General features: G+C 43.4%; 1 protein-coding gene across 1 annotated transcript in view; it reads right to left on the bottom strand.

The window, feature by feature from the left end:
• Positions 1-11959, bottom strand: part of CFAP74 (cilia and flagella associated protein 74) — a 46862-nt gene extending 34903 nt beyond the window's left edge. Inside the window, exons 1-10 of the mRNA XM_086476206.1 lie at positions 11824-11959; positions 10764-10854; positions 9286-9432; positions 8438-8536; positions 6514-6618; positions 5155-5328; positions 4493-4603; positions 3191-3293; positions 2298-2455; positions 118-328 (exon numbers count right to left, since the gene is read on the bottom strand). Of these exons, the coding sequence (XP_086332332.1) occupies positions 118-328; positions 2298-2455; positions 3191-3293; positions 4493-4603; positions 5155-5328; positions 6514-6618; positions 8438-8536; positions 9286-9432; positions 10764-10854; positions 11824-11947 (1323 nt within the window). The 5' untranslated portion in view covers positions 11948-11959. The remainder of the gene's footprint in view (positions 1-117; positions 329-2297; positions 2456-3190; positions 3294-4492; positions 4604-5154; positions 5329-6513; positions 6619-8437; positions 8537-9285; positions 9433-10763; positions 10855-11823) is intronic.
• Between the last annotated feature and the right edge of the window lie 3430 nt (positions 11960-15389).

Raw genomic sequence — 15389 nt, forward strand, 5'->3', positions numbered from 1 at the left:
GAACTCACTCCCCACTTGGTCTGTACCGGCCGGTATTTGGTTGCAAAAGAATTCACTGCCCAGCGCCTTTGACCAACAAGAAACCTAAAGACAGTTAATTCTCAGGCCTCTGCTTACCTGGGGTATTGCTCCAGCTGAACGTTTGCAGATCTTCTCAATATATTGCCAGGTTTTCATTCTCCACAGTGAAGAACCCTCCAGTTTACCACCGCCCTTAACTGCCTTAGTACAGGACTGACTTTTTCTCTGCTTGCAAATAGAAGCTTTTTCTTGCAAAATCTGAGAGACAATCTCGATTTTTCTTGATTTTTGCTGTTCTCTAAAAGCTCTGTAATTCAATGTTGTGAGAAATATTAAACCAACCATGGTTGTTTGCTAATAATATTAACTACAGCCTAGTTTCTTTTGAGCATTTAAGCTAACAGCAAGTCTCTAAACTGGATGCAGTGGTAACGTGTGTCAGGACACCAGGAGATTCAGAGGCTACTTACAGATTTTTGCAGACTAAATATACCCAGTTACAGTGTTTTACAAGGTGAGGAGTTACCAAAGCACACCAGTCATCGCTACTGAAAACAAAGTTTTTAAATAGTTTCCCTAACCTAGGTAGCTATTTAAAGAAAACTGCTCGTCTGAAATCCAGTGGGTTTAATAAAGGGAGGGAGTGGTGAACGGACACAAGTACTGCACTGGAAGATACGAATTCAAAGCCATGCACAGCTACGAATTCCATGATGCACTGGGTAGCGTGACAGAAGTGACAGCAGACAATTTAATCACAGTCTTAATACCAGCAGTTTAATGCACAATTTTCTGCAACAAATATTACCCACACTAATGATGCCTTTCAATAGAGACTCTCACCTCCTCAACGAAGCCGTACAAGTAATTACTGATGCCAAACAGGAGCAAAGAAAACATCACCTCTCATTTAAATACAGGCTACTGCCTACTGAAGCACTTAATGTCTGAATTTAGCCTCACGATGCCCCACTGCAGCGGATCAGTGGCATTGTATTCACAGTGTATTTTTGGAAATTCATGGTACAAAGAAATTAATCACGGTTACAAAGACAGAGGAACGGTACACTGACCCCCCACTGCCTTAAGTGTAAAGCTGTCCTCTGTCCCTACAATTGGTTCTTGTCTTCATTAATCTTTTCGTAGGTGATACACAAATTAATGACATAATGGTTTTAATGACTAAAGAGTTATTTTCTTTTGCAGATAATTTGGAAATACATATTCAGGCTGAAATATACACAGAGAAAACTGAGAATGTCCCTTCACAGAAAGGAGAAAGGCAGAGCCCTGGGAGAAATAATTAAGCAGCTCTTCAGCAGATTAGCAGGCTGGTAGCTGAAATTAGAAGAGAACGGCTGTGAGAAACATGACAGAGCTACCTTTAAGACTAAGAAACTGTGATCTCCCTTGGCCTGCAAAGGGGAACAGTGAGAGGGAGAACGCAAGGTAAAAAGGATTAAACTTAAACAGAGGTGGGTATTTCCAGCAGATCTCTACAAACTGGTATGATTATTTTATTTACACGATTTTAGAACATATTTAGGGACAGCAGAAGTGGTGTTATGCAGCTGTCAAGACAGAAGCTTTATTTAATAAAAACTTAACACTTATAGAATCTCTATTATTATTATATTAATTTATTATGTTATTATATTGAATCTCTAGTATTTGCTACAGGTTACTGCTCTTGTAGCAGAGCCAGCACGCAGAAACACATACCTCAGCCACCCTCTGTTTGGTACCTTTGCTCAAATTAATCTTTGTAAAGGGTTAAAACCAGTAACCAAGCTTTGCACTGGAGCAGATGAGACACAGGCACACTCCTACCACCTTTGCTACAAAGGCAGAGGAGTGATTTCAACACAAACAGCACCCAGAAGAGCGCCTCGTGCCCGACCTTACTGCAGCGCCATCTTCCAGAGACCATCTCCGAAAGCCTGAGCAAGCTCTTCAGTTCTTGGAGGCCGTGCTCAGGCAGCGCAGAAGTACAGCGACTTCGGGCATCCAGCTCCGGTTCACTGCATTCCCCTCCCCGAGCAGTTTATCTCCTTTGCACTGCTCCTAGAACATGGGCTCCTAACTGAAGCTAAGCTAGAGGTTCAAGTCACCTAAAACAGACCACACAAATACCCCACGTACATACAGGGTGTGAGTCCAGTCCCTTGAGACAGCATCATAATGTTACATTTTCAGAATCCGATTAAGAGCTCCTACACACTCCTACATGAGCATCAGTAAGCACCTCAGAGTCTGATGTGGACACCAATACTTACTGTTTCTCTTTTTCATGCTCTAGCAGCCGTTTATGGAGATAAATTTCCTTAGCAACATTGCCTCCTCCTGCTAGGACAGCTTCCCTCATTTTCATCTCCTGCTTCTCTGCCTCAAAGGCCATTGCTTTGTTCCAAACCTGGAGAGTTTGGAGTTTTTCCTATGAAGCCATACAAACCAGTTAAGTATTTGATTCATATATTAAAGAACATAATAAAACAGAGAATCTAGTGCTGCTCCCCTTACCCACGTATATATTTGTAGTAGATTTCTCTGAAGTAGAAAGTCTTTTTGAATATACACAGTTGGTTTTAGTATACACAGTCATCATGGTGTGGTGAGATGCAGAAAGCTCCGACTACCTCAGGGCTACTGCTTTACCCTTCCAGCCCGCCCTTGAAATGCTACTCAGTGAAGCAATGTGAAAATATACAGTTCTAATCAAACCAGTATTAAATTAAGATCATTGCCTCAGATTCTGTAGAACATAAGTAGAGGAGCAAAACAGCATAGCTCAGAAGCTCCTAATTTACATTATTTAAATTCTTAAGTAACTGTTTTTCTTCCATATGTTTTCTCCATACGAAGCCTTTCTGCATTGGCATCCAAATAACTGGAAATGCTTCTGGCTGCGTTGTCAGAGAACTTATTTGTAGTACGCATTGTTTTCAAGAGAGTTACACCACAGAACAAACTCCATAAGTAGAAGTGACAAAATCTGCCCGTACAAATCTAACGCCATTATCCCGTAGTTAAATTCTCCTCAGTTTCAAGAGATTTGGTCAGGGATCTGACAGCATCACACCACAAATCTGCAATGAAAACTGAAACCACTCGCATTAACCCCAGCAGTTAATGTCTTCATTCCCCATCTAAGCCCCAGCAGCAGCAGTACCCGATTGGAAGCGATGCTGGTTTTCAGGGAAAGCACAGCTTGTATCCTTCTCTCCATCTGCTCCTGAGTTTTCACTTCTTCCTTTGCATTTTTCTCATGGATTCTGTAAGCAAAGTAAAATCTTTCAGGCTCATATCCTGGAAAGCTTTTAGTATTAGAATGTTTAACCTGACAAGCAGTAATTGTCAATGTCACCAAACATTCTTCCCGCGAGCCTCTGTGTTTACTACGATACTGGGTGTGGGTAAAGTGGAACAGTTGGGAGACTCTTCTATGTATGGTACCGCTCACGTCACAAGTGCCAACAGGCTTTCAAGTAGTTTGCTCAACAACTTTTTTTAAAAAAAATTTGAATATGCAGAATGCGTTCCACATGATGACATCCATCTAGTCGCTGACATACAGTAATGCAGGTGTTGCCCACACAACCAACAGCTAAACAACCATGCAGTGAACTTTATACAAGCCAACCACTGGCACCCACGCTAAAAATACACCCGAGGACTCTGAAAGCTAGAAATGCGTGTGCACCAAGCCAACCTGAGAGTATTCCAGCTAATACAATGGTAAACTAGAAAAAACTAGTGAGATTGATATATTTGATACATTACTCAGGAAAAAAATAAATATCTATTTGGTTGATTCATTTTCTTAATGATAAGTTTGCACATGCCACGTAATGAAAAATAAACCACCACGGAAACAGTACAATTATTTGTTCCATTAAGTCCTAATACACAAGTGAAAGTAAAGTAACAAATGTTCAGTTTCTTCAGTAGCAAAATAATTCAACATCACAGCAATTACATAAACAAACCTATGAAGAGAACAGTCAATCCACCATCAACCAGAAAAGAACAGGAGCACAAAGAAGTGGCCCATCAACCACTCTTACGAGACAGCAAAAAACCTTTTTTACCACATTTCAGAGGGAATATGGAACAGCAAAGTGCAAGTTTCAAACCCGGAACTTCAAACTACTTCAGTTAATGACAGAAAATGTTTCAAATCATTATTAATGCCTACAAGTAGTCAGACCCCTCTGCATCTCATCAAAAAGACAGTCCCTTCAGCTACAGGGAATCCAAAGACTATCCTAGGACAGTAAGTGGATTTTCTTCTTTCCAAGTCCCTTTGTGCCATGTAAGACTTGAACGCTTCACAGCGCCGGTACTGCAGCAGAAGATTTCCAAGCGTAGCAGAAGAGAGGCCCAGCAGAGAAGTGATTGTTTTTCAAAGGCTAAAGGATAAAGTATTGTACACTGGAGAATGTACAATGACAGAAAAGGAGTGACCAACCACCTTGCTATGCTTTTTCTCAGGAAGCAGACTGCTTTTTCATGGTTCCTTTTGGCATCTTCAAGTATTTTTTTATGCCTTTCTTCATATTCTCTCTGGGCTTCCTCCTCTTTTCTGCAAAAGACAGGCAGACCAACACTTGCAGCAGGACTAAGGAAACCTTGACTCCAAGACAATGACATCTAAGGGTGGACATTTGGGGAGGTTATGAAATGTGCTGAAAGGAGGACATTAGTCTCCACCTGCCCCCCACCCCCCCCGTACAGTCTCTTGTTTTCACATGTTGATAAGCTGGTGTTGCTTCCTCCCCATGAAATCCCGACAAACTTGATCGTAAGTTCGGAAGGTCCTGCTGGCCAACAACAAAGCAGACACGTGCAGTCTGATCTAACAAACCTCCCTTCCTCAGACAAAAAGCATCCACCGTTCTTGTCTTTAGCAAGTTTAGTTTCACAGACCAGAAATCTTTACCTGCGTAACGGCAAGACTGTGGGGAATTCTCATTTTAATTCCATTTCCTCATAAAATATTCCTGAAGCAACACCCAGCTCAGAAACACAATACCAGTAGTATTCGAATTAGCTAATCCTCTCAGCACCTGAAATAGCGAGTTGGCTAAAAATAATGCAGAGAAAGGAAGCAGAGTCTGACTTCTAGGCGCTTACTTTTCTCTAGATCGACGATATTCTTCTGCTTGCAGTGCTGCTATTTTTTCCTTCCGAATCCGCACTTCTGCTCGTTCTTGGTATTGCATCTCTAGCTCCTCCTCATCTTTTTTAAGTTGTTCATGGAGGATTTCGTATTTTCCCCGCTCAGTTTCTATCTGCCACATCTCAAGCCTTTAAAACAAAGTAATGAGCTGTTTGCATTGAAATACTGACATTCTTTCCCTTAAAGGCTATCGAGTAGGTAAGGCTCTATGGTGCAAATGAAAATCTAGCCATGTTTTATTTCATTTTTTTAAATTATACCGTAAATCCTATCCTGTCACTGACACAGGTATTGTACCTTTCAGACTAAGGCTCATATCTAACAGTACATCTCATTTTAAAGACATCAAAAACATTGGTTAAAAAAAAGTAAAAAAATAAACCTCAAGGTTCTGTTTCTCAAATTCACAGTTACCCAGAAGAAAATATGAAAACCCAGAAAAATTAGAAAAATGGCATTTTCTTCAACAGTAAATAACTTCAGGGACAGGCCATAGCTTTCATTCTTCTACGCTCTGATGAAGGAATTTAGAGATGACAGGGATACGTATAAACAGATTAACAGAGTTATTGCTAATCACACAATGAACGAGTCAAGCACTTTAAAGCTGTTACACAACACTGCAGCAGAGCACGCTGCATTCTGGTTAACCACTTGGGTGATCGCATCCATAAGCTCGTGCTTGTGTTCTTCCTTTGATCGAGACGCATTAGTAGTTGCACCTCTGCTGCCAAAATACAAACACTCTCGCCTGTTGCCTTCTGCAAGAGACAGTTTTATTCTGTCCTATATAAATAATTTAGTATGTGGGAACCATCAACTACAATCAGCAATATTAGCCTAGCATAAAAATACACAGTACCACTACAGTGTCTCCATCATTCTCAATTTCAATCGTTTCCTTTATGTCCTATAAAAAACACCAAGAGTGTTTTTACAGTATTTTTCTAGTATTTATGCTCATTCAGAGATCAGCATCACTTTAGTCCAGCTTATTTTCCATTTAAAATGAGACCTGCTTAGGTCCACAATTTACGCACAACTCCAAGCAAAATCAAAACTTCGTTTATGTGTGCAAAACCAGCTCAGGGGCTGAGCCACAGCAACCAATTTCCTAAGCAATGAACTGTTTAGCCTAAAAGTTGCTCTCGAGATCCTTCGCCTCGAAATCAACCTCACACGACCTCAGATTATGTAGTTCACTATTTACAATCAACTTCTGTGGTGATTAACTTGTGAATCCATTGAACAGCACATGAAGAACGTAACAAAGACTGACTCCCATCACACTGTTTTCTCATTCCCTCACTTACGTGTTGCCTTTCAGTGTCAAAGCAATTTCCAACTCCAAATCCTTCTCTCTCTCTATTTCAGTGCGCAGTCGCCTGTGGGTGGCCTGAAGGCGGGACAAGGCTGCGCTGTTGATATTAAAAAGAAATAGTCAGGAAGAAACTGGAACTAATAAAGGTTAAAAAAAAAATCCTCCCCTCAACAAGGTCAACAATAAAAAACACCTTTGAGGCTGAGATATACGTATTGGAACTCCACTAACTTTGCAGTCGCATATTCAGCCTTCTAAGTGTCCGGTGCTCATTCAAAGGCACAGCTTGCTTTGAACTGTTACTCACCGCTTGAAATTTACAGAGGAGAATTTATTTCAGAAGCACTGACCAGTAGCTTACTGCGACTATTCATTTCTCAGGCTGACAAAAGTAGTATTATTAATGAAAGTAAGTTTAGGCGAACCTAGACTGATTCTGCTTTTACAAACAGCATTACAATATCCCGTGTACTTTGCCTACAATGGCAGCGCCGCCACACACTTGTTTATTTTCCTTGGTCTTTTCCATCCAGGGAAACCAGCAGACAGTGTCCTACAGACTCAACAGCCAGTGAGCTGACGACATTCAACAGAAACTCCCTTCCTTGAAATGAAAATGGGAAACTGCTCTGCCACCCGCGCTCACTACTCTGCCTTCAGAATGTCTGTACGGGGCGTCAGTAACGCCAACGGTAGCTGCATTGTCATTACTGCTGAAGCTTGATGCCTTTGAGCCTCTCAAGCCAGACGTTTATCAAGTCTTACTCAACTATTCACTTGCCAAATACAATACACTTGAGAGTTGCTATTTTTCTGCGTACGTACATGATTTGACCTTTCATAAGCATGAAAACTCCTACGATGCGCTTCTGTCTTTGTTGGCTTTTGTTACCAAGACCGTCTCCGAGATCCTGACCGGGGAGCACTAGCACCCACCACAGGAGTCCCATGAGCACCCAGCTCATCGCTTCTGCGCACGCCGCTACCCCGTTTTGGCAGTGAACCTACCTGCACCAGCCTATCAGCCATCTATACACTAACTTGGAGATTAACACAGGTCAGAAAATGCAGCTGCGAAGCTTGTTCACAATACGCTGGCTCCTGGTACACAAGCCACCCACTTCTTTCTATTTAAACCAAATGTGAAGAGTACAGTAAATTGCCTCCCACTTCATAGCAAAAGTGTTTCAGAACAGTCCTGTGTGCGGCACTACTCCTGAAAGGCATTCGTGCAGTTCACAACATAAAACAGAAAAATAAACGGCATCTATATAAAAGTCCTGATTGTAATAGCGACCAGAAGCAAACCCATCACCTCTGAAGCTGCCACGGCACACTGGTGTTGGCTCATCCTACCGAACAAAAGGGGCTGAGACCCCGACAAGCAGAAGGGACAGCAGTGGGCTAGGCTGATTTAATAACCTGCTGCTGTTAGATTTTAAAATATACGCTTCTCCCCCAGCCATGCCTGAGGTTCCACCTCTTTCTGCACTGATTGACCTAACAGAACATTACCCCTACACCAGAGAGCACAGAGATCGGCGATCCCCAAGCCAATGCACTGTTACTCCTGATTTCAAAAGAAGGAATTATTGCTGAAAATACATCAACCAGAGAGTGACTGCAGTACCAGCGTCACCAACGCGGCAGTGAAGGCACCGCTCTGCTCACCAGCTGGCAGCGCAACACCGGCACGGGCAGAGCCTTCCCAGCTGAGGCCGTCGCATCCCAACCCCAGGACAGCAGCGGGTTCCGTTGCTGCTCTAGTCACATCTCTAACACACGCGCTTAGGAACAGTATCGGCTGTTCAACAACACCAAGAGATGAAAGAAGGAAGGTTTATCTCCTTAATTACACACAGATAAACACCGCGGATGCCCATAATCCTTGGTATCTAGAAATATCCTCTACCTACACATTACCAGCCGCCGCCTCCTTCTCTATTTCAACGGCTACATAATCCAGCTGCTCCGCTAGCCCCTTGCTCCGCAGCTGGCAGGCACTCAGCTTGTCTCTGCAAAAAACAAACATTATTTGTATTTTGTAAGTTCTTTACTCTTTCTGACGAAACTCGTCCTTTCGGGGCCAAGATTCACCGCTAGGATTCCTGCAACTCTCCCAACTCCCCACCACCATCCCACTTTCTTTTTTGAGACCTTACTATGAGGTTCTTCAGAAGCCCTTGTTCGTTTCCAACATTTTCTCCAAAAATCCAGAAAAATGTAACAAGAGTTTCTTCTGACTTCATCCATAGTTCAGATATAAAAAATGACAACAGCATAAATGGCATCTTTTCACATCAGCCTTCTTCAGACACACTGGCTGCTAAAGAGCATCTTTGTGACCTTAACAGCGCAAGACACTCGCAGCGGGTGCTTCTCGTGAAGTATGTAACTTCACCGGCTCTAATGTGCCATTTCCATCACAGGAGAGAAAACGTCCACCATGAATTTTCCACTTGATGTTTCCAACTGATTGCTGAACCAGCAGAATGGTGCAGATGTCACTGAAAGGAATTAGCACCTAATTCTCCCAGACCAAACACCTCTTCTATAACACTCACTATTTCATTTTTTCAAGTACTTCATTTTTATCCTTGATTCTTTACAAGGGCTTGAGGATACATTGAATAAGTTATATTAAACAAGTGTTTGCATCATGTAACTCCCACGAAAAAAAATCCTACAAACTCTATAACAGATACCGTATCCCAGTATTTGCTGGTGATCTGTGCTGATGGATCATGTTGGCTTAAACACCAACCTGGCTTTTTGGACCACAAGTTCCATTTCTTTGGCCATGTCATTGAGCTCTTTCAGGTTCCTCTGTAAGGTCAGCATGCAAGTTCTGTCTGGGCACTTCATAGCCTGAATGTTATTAATGTCGCCCAAACAGCGTCCCAAGCTTTCCCTTTGAATTGAAACACACGATTAACAACGAAAACAGAATGAGAAACTGGAAAGTTACATGAAGTTTGTACATCATCCGCTTGCACACTTGTGGGTTAATTGTTTTCCATTTTACTGTTACTCTAGCAGAACTGTTACAAATATGACCAGTATAAATGAGGAGAAAATGAACACAATCCCCACAAGAACTTGACATACATGCACTCAAGCCACGATTCTTAGGCTTGGATATCTAATGTTGAAGCACTCACATGTAACGCATTAATTATATGTCCTTGGTTTGAAATGCCTGTGGCTCCTCTTGATTGTACTGAGGGTTTTCAAATTCTAGTTTTCCTGAACAGTAACTTCAAATTTTAAAGGGAACATTCTAAACTAGTTTAAAACATATTCTATACAGCTGATCAGTATGTCGGGTGAGCTAATCTCTTACCAGTTTGGTCTGCTTAACCATACAGCAAGAAGAGGTCTGAAGGTTTGGGGGTTTTTTGTTAATAATGTTGGTGTATTCGGAGTTTCTCCGTTGGTAACAGTAACATCGTCAGCATTTACTGGCAGCAGGCATATGTGCTATCCAGCTTCCCACATACATATATTAATAAACATTAGCTGACCTTTTCATCACGCCTTCTAACCCTGTGCAGGTCATTCCAGGGCAGAGATTAACAGGGTTGTCAAAGCAAGGCGCACCGCGCTCTGATCGGTGTGAAGAGCAGCAGCTACTGAAGGCCGCATTCGAACCACTAAACTCCTTTCCATGCGTGACCTCCGTTACACATTCACTTCTTCAGGAATAAATCCCCTGCACCCCCTACTTGTAAAACTGACGTAGCACTAACCTATCACCTCAGCAACCCCGTGCTAATTGACTTTACACAGCGGTACAAAGCTCTGCGTACATTAAAAAACTTACAGTCCAACACTGGCATTCTTCAGCAGACAAACTTCTCTTTTTCCAATGGCTCCTGACGGTCTACAAGAACACAACACCACAGGTTATTACAAGCAGCTGGCTGGGGTTTGGCAGTGCACATTGGTTAGTGTGAGGCTCCTTTGAGGAGAGCCAGTCGGCCCACGTTAATGCAGTCCAATCATTATGTCACGTGGACATACTACAACAGCTTCAGATTAAAAACTGCCCAGAAACTGTCTTTATCTCGCTCAGCTCATTGTTTGAACAGTAGTAACCAATTTATTTTTTGTGGAAAGGTCTATATTGCCTATGACTAATCTGACAAAAAATGCATAGTTGAATTAACCAAATCTTCTCTTGAAAAGGAAATTTAACACTATAAAGGAAATCACTGTTAGAACTGGTGCCACGTTATTTACATGCTAGAATCAGATTTGTCTCCAGCTCCTTCAGAAGTGTCCTTCTTTCCCATCTTTCCACCACCAGGCAACTCTTCTTCAAGCCTGTATTCTAACAGATATTAAAGAAATAGATTAATAAAGAGTCTTTGAACTTGAAAACACAAAGCTCTAGCATACTTGCTGCTAAGACAAGATGTGGAGAATCAGAGATGACATTTTATAGCATTACTGTGTATACCAGAAAAGTACACACAGCAAGACACAGAGCAGCACTGCTGTTCACCTGCAAACCAACCCAGGAAAGTGCTCTCTGTCTGCGTGAGGGAGGTGTCGCCAACAGGCCGACGTATGAGGGAACAAACCCAAACAAAACAGGGGACAGGGGGAGGGTAATGTATCAACAGGTTTGGGGCAGCAGTCTCATCTATTTCTCTTGCATTACCTTACCCTACTGTACTGTGAAGAGAGGAAAAAAATTTTAGGTCCTTGTACGATCAAGAAGACTACAATGAGAACAGCCTAGCCCAGGACGGCGAAGATCAGCATTCAGCGCTGCGCCACACATGACAATCCGTAAAACTGTAGGTGTATTGCCTCACATGGTGTGCTGAAACACACTTCTGGACGTGAGTAGAGACATCAGCTGCCTATTAAGAGGTATCTGGTGCCAGCTGCGATGACTCAGGGTATCCAACATCTTCACAGAGTTCAATCTGTGGAAGGCCTATGCCATTGCGGAGCCAGATGAGAGAGTCTAGAGCACCTCAAGTGGCACCAGATGCCAACGTAGAAGCAACCGAATCAAGGCCATACAGTCAAATACTAGATTTTGCCACCAATAACTCCGAATCAAAATGCCTTACAGAGGCAAAAAGTAGACAATTTACTGCAAGAGAAATAATGGGTTAGATTTGGGTTAGTTACAGCTGTGCAGGGCAATGCTAGAGAACACCTTCTGGAACCACTGCAGTAACCTGGAATACCCTTCAGCCCTAGAACTGTACCGTTCCCACCTACTAAGTTAGAAGACATCAATGTTAGTTTTTTGTGAGCTATCAAAACAATTAATCATTTTCACCTTCCCAGTGTTGTTCTTCATTAAAGAGCTGCCCAGCTTTGTCTTCATTTTCTTCCTCTTCCAGAAACGGTACAAGAGATTTTTGCTCTTCTTCCTTACTATAACTGATCTCGTTGTCTTCCATACTGACAGTTCTTTCAAAATGACCAAGCTAAGAAAGGGAAGAGTGCACGTTTTGTATATGTAACCGCCAAGAACTTGCACTAGTGGTGACTGTATCTCAAGATGAACAGCATTCAGTAAACGCTTAATGCGTGTGAAGTAACTGGATCCAACCACACACCTTTGTACTAGTCACATGTTTAAGTATCAACTTTAATAAATCTTGTATAGAAAAGAAAGGACACTGCCATTTAATTTATTTTTTTTATAACAATCAGTTTAATAATAAACCAAACCTTCTGAATGTATTTTATCCACTTAAGCAACCACTTTACCCAGAACTAGGGAACAACCTGAACAAACACCACTTGCTCTTGTGTCTTAGGCAGCAAGTAAACTGTTCTCAAATGTCGATACAACTTCACAGAATTCAGTAAATTCTAGGCCACCTAGAATGAGTTATTACCACATGGCTAAGCGTTTCATCAAGATCTTACTCAGACAGACACTCATACATGTGGTTAATGTTAATTAAGGTGGTGGCTCAGCTTTGAGAGCATTTATGTAAATTCTTTTGCAGAGCTCAAGAATAGGAACTAGAAGAGAGGATCTAGTTTTTCTAGTTAAGTAACAAAGAAAACACACCACGGAATTTCAAATGCTAAGAACCACCCTAAAAGCAAGGCAAGACAGAATTCCTACACTGGGCTGGGGCTGACTGAAGGATGTTAGGGGCACTGAAAGGGACACCAACGGAGCTGCCAATGCACCAGCAGCAGCCCAAATACTTTCTTCTAGTCCACTCCACTGCCAGGCAGCGTAACTGCGGCACAGCACAGCTTCGGGTACACGAGGCCGAGAGCCACCGCGTGGCAGGAGGCCCGAAGGCCTTCCGGAAGGGATCCACAACCCGGGCACCGAAAGCCACGTTGCTCCCACAATTCCTCATGCCACAGAACGCCACGTGGCACCTGAACCTCGCCTTGCCGAAACGCCATCTCGACACCGGGTTCACGCCGCAGCCCGGCGACACCCCACGGGACAAGGAACCACCGCGCAAACCGCCCTGGGGCTGCGTCAACGCCTCCCGCACCGCAGCGCCTCTCCGCGACCGAGGGCCAGGTTGGTCTCCGCGGCCTGGGCGACGAGAGGCCGTCACGGGGACCACGGCGGCTCCCGCGGAGGCGGGCAGGGCAGGAGGGGCCGTTCCCGCCGCGGAGAAGCCCGCCGCCACCGCCGCCGCCCACCCCTCAGCCTCACCGCCGCCCGTCTCCGCGGCTGCGCCCGGCGGCCGTTGGCTCCGCTGCTACGGTAACGGAACAAACCACCGCGAGCGCGCGGGAGGGGCGCCGGCGCCCACTGACAGCCACCGGAACAGGGCGGCGCTGGCGGCGCGACCGGCGTGCGCCCCCCCCGCCGCGCGCGGTGGTGCGTGCCAGCGGGCTGTGGCGGGCTGCGGCGGTGCCCACCGTGAGGGGAGCAGCGGCGGGCGGGAGCGCGCTCCCGCGGCCGGGGTCCCGCTGCCGAATTTGCGAGCACACAGGATTAGAGGCCAATGAAAGGCAAAGATTTGAGCCAGCTGAGCAGTCGGGCAGGTTTTTTTTCCCCGTTTTACGATTATTTTATTTTTGGTAGAGTAGGTTAAGATAGGAACTCCTGTTGGGACACAGCGCCTTTCCGCGTTTGGTTGGCAAGATGTTTTATACAGCTTTTGACACGCTCTCCAGTACAATACTCATAAGATGAGTGATACTGTAAAACCAGGGTGGCATCAGCGCTGCCGTGGCATGGGCGAGAGGCCTGGCCTGGCACCGCTTCGGGTGATTTAATCTGAGAGATTTCCAGTGAACATTCAGCTTACTATTTATTCTACATACATTTATAAATTGTAAGCAAGTTGGTGGCGTTACGATGAAAAAAAATCCTGTTAGCAAATTCACGGGGCGGTTCCCAGTGCAGTCATACAGCTCTGAGCTTGGAGCACGCATGTTTCAGAATGCTGAAGATTTTCGAGTTTCTATCCAGAATGAAGCTGTCTAAACATCTTTTCAGAAATAAGACTGCACTATTCTGACAATAGGATTTTACCGTTACTTACTAATTAAAGGTTATTACAGCAAAAATCATGTGTACTGATCATGCTGCCCATTTATAACGTCATGTTCTGAATGCTTCCTCTAGCTTCAGCAGAAGCGGCGGGTTTTGATGTTCCTGGTAACACTTTAATAATCGTTACAAATACGCACAAAATCGCTAAATGAAAAAGTACTTAGATGATATTTCAGTAATTTACACAGTCAAGCTCACTGTATTCATAAAAGGTGTCTCAGCTGGAAAACTCTGCTCTTCAGAGGGGTCTGCTGAACCTGGTGTTTGCCACCACGCGTTCGGTTACCAGACTGAAGCTCTTAATTGGTAACTACCCAGGTGTCCTTCCTATTCTAGTCCATGTATTGCCGTGACAAAGTTAAGGAACAGTGCAGTTCGATTCACAGAAAAGCAGGTTCTTGTCCCCTTATTCTTGGCACTAGGCCTAACCGACACGCTGGAGAAATCCAGCTATTGAGAGCGATCCAGTTACTGAAATATCGGGACATCATTCTTTAAGCAGAGCTCTGCACCGAAATGCACGCTGATCTGTACATAGCCAGAAGGCATTCTCAGATTTATTTAATTGAAAATGTTCCTCAATTGTAAGCAATATTTCTGTAATTTTGTATAGTTGCTATGACAAGGAAGGTCTGTTTTTTTGATACCATGCATATAAGCACATGCTGCCAATCTAAGCATTTATTTCCACTGGCACCCACAGTACAGAGTATATATTACTCACAGTGACCAATGCTTTGTCCTACATTTATGCTATAGGTTCTCATCCTTTAGAAATATATGGACATTCTTAGCTCTATAGATGGTGGAATCTTGATTTTATGGCATCTATTCATATTACATAAAACAAATTACATACAGACATTTGCAGGATTAAAGCTACAAGATGTAGGCTAAAAATATGCAGTGATTAACTGTATAGCTCTCTCTGCAGATCTGGAATAGATAAAACTGTTGTTAACTCTGAACCTGCCAGTTCTCACACTCCGCTAGTCAGGATGTGAAAGAACCAAGCGTGGTTTTTTCCCCTCAAGAAAACACTTCTAAGAACACCTGGCAATGTCACTGGTTTTCAGCTTCTTGTGATATTTTTATTCAGGGTATTTATTCAGTTCAAGTTTACAACTGTTTGGACAATTTTCATAACAACAACAAAAAATGATACCTGTAGTTTTAGCGATAAATAAATACGAGTTTAACCTCTAAGTTTCCTAAAAAAGTAACCAGCACTTGAGTCAAAAAAGAATAGCTGATTTGAAACTTTGCTGTAAACCATAATGGATTATAAACCCACTGCTGCAGCCAGAGACATGGCACGATGATCAGAAATGGAACCGTGGTTCCGCAGGAAATGC

This window comes from Leptosomus discolor, chromosome 20 (assembly GCF_034619465.1).
Source record: "Leptosomus discolor isolate bLepDis1 chromosome 20, bLepDis1.hap2, whole genome shotgun sequence".
Taxonomy (NCBI): Eukaryota; Metazoa; Chordata; class Aves; order Leptosomiformes; family Leptosomidae; genus Leptosomus; species Leptosomus discolor.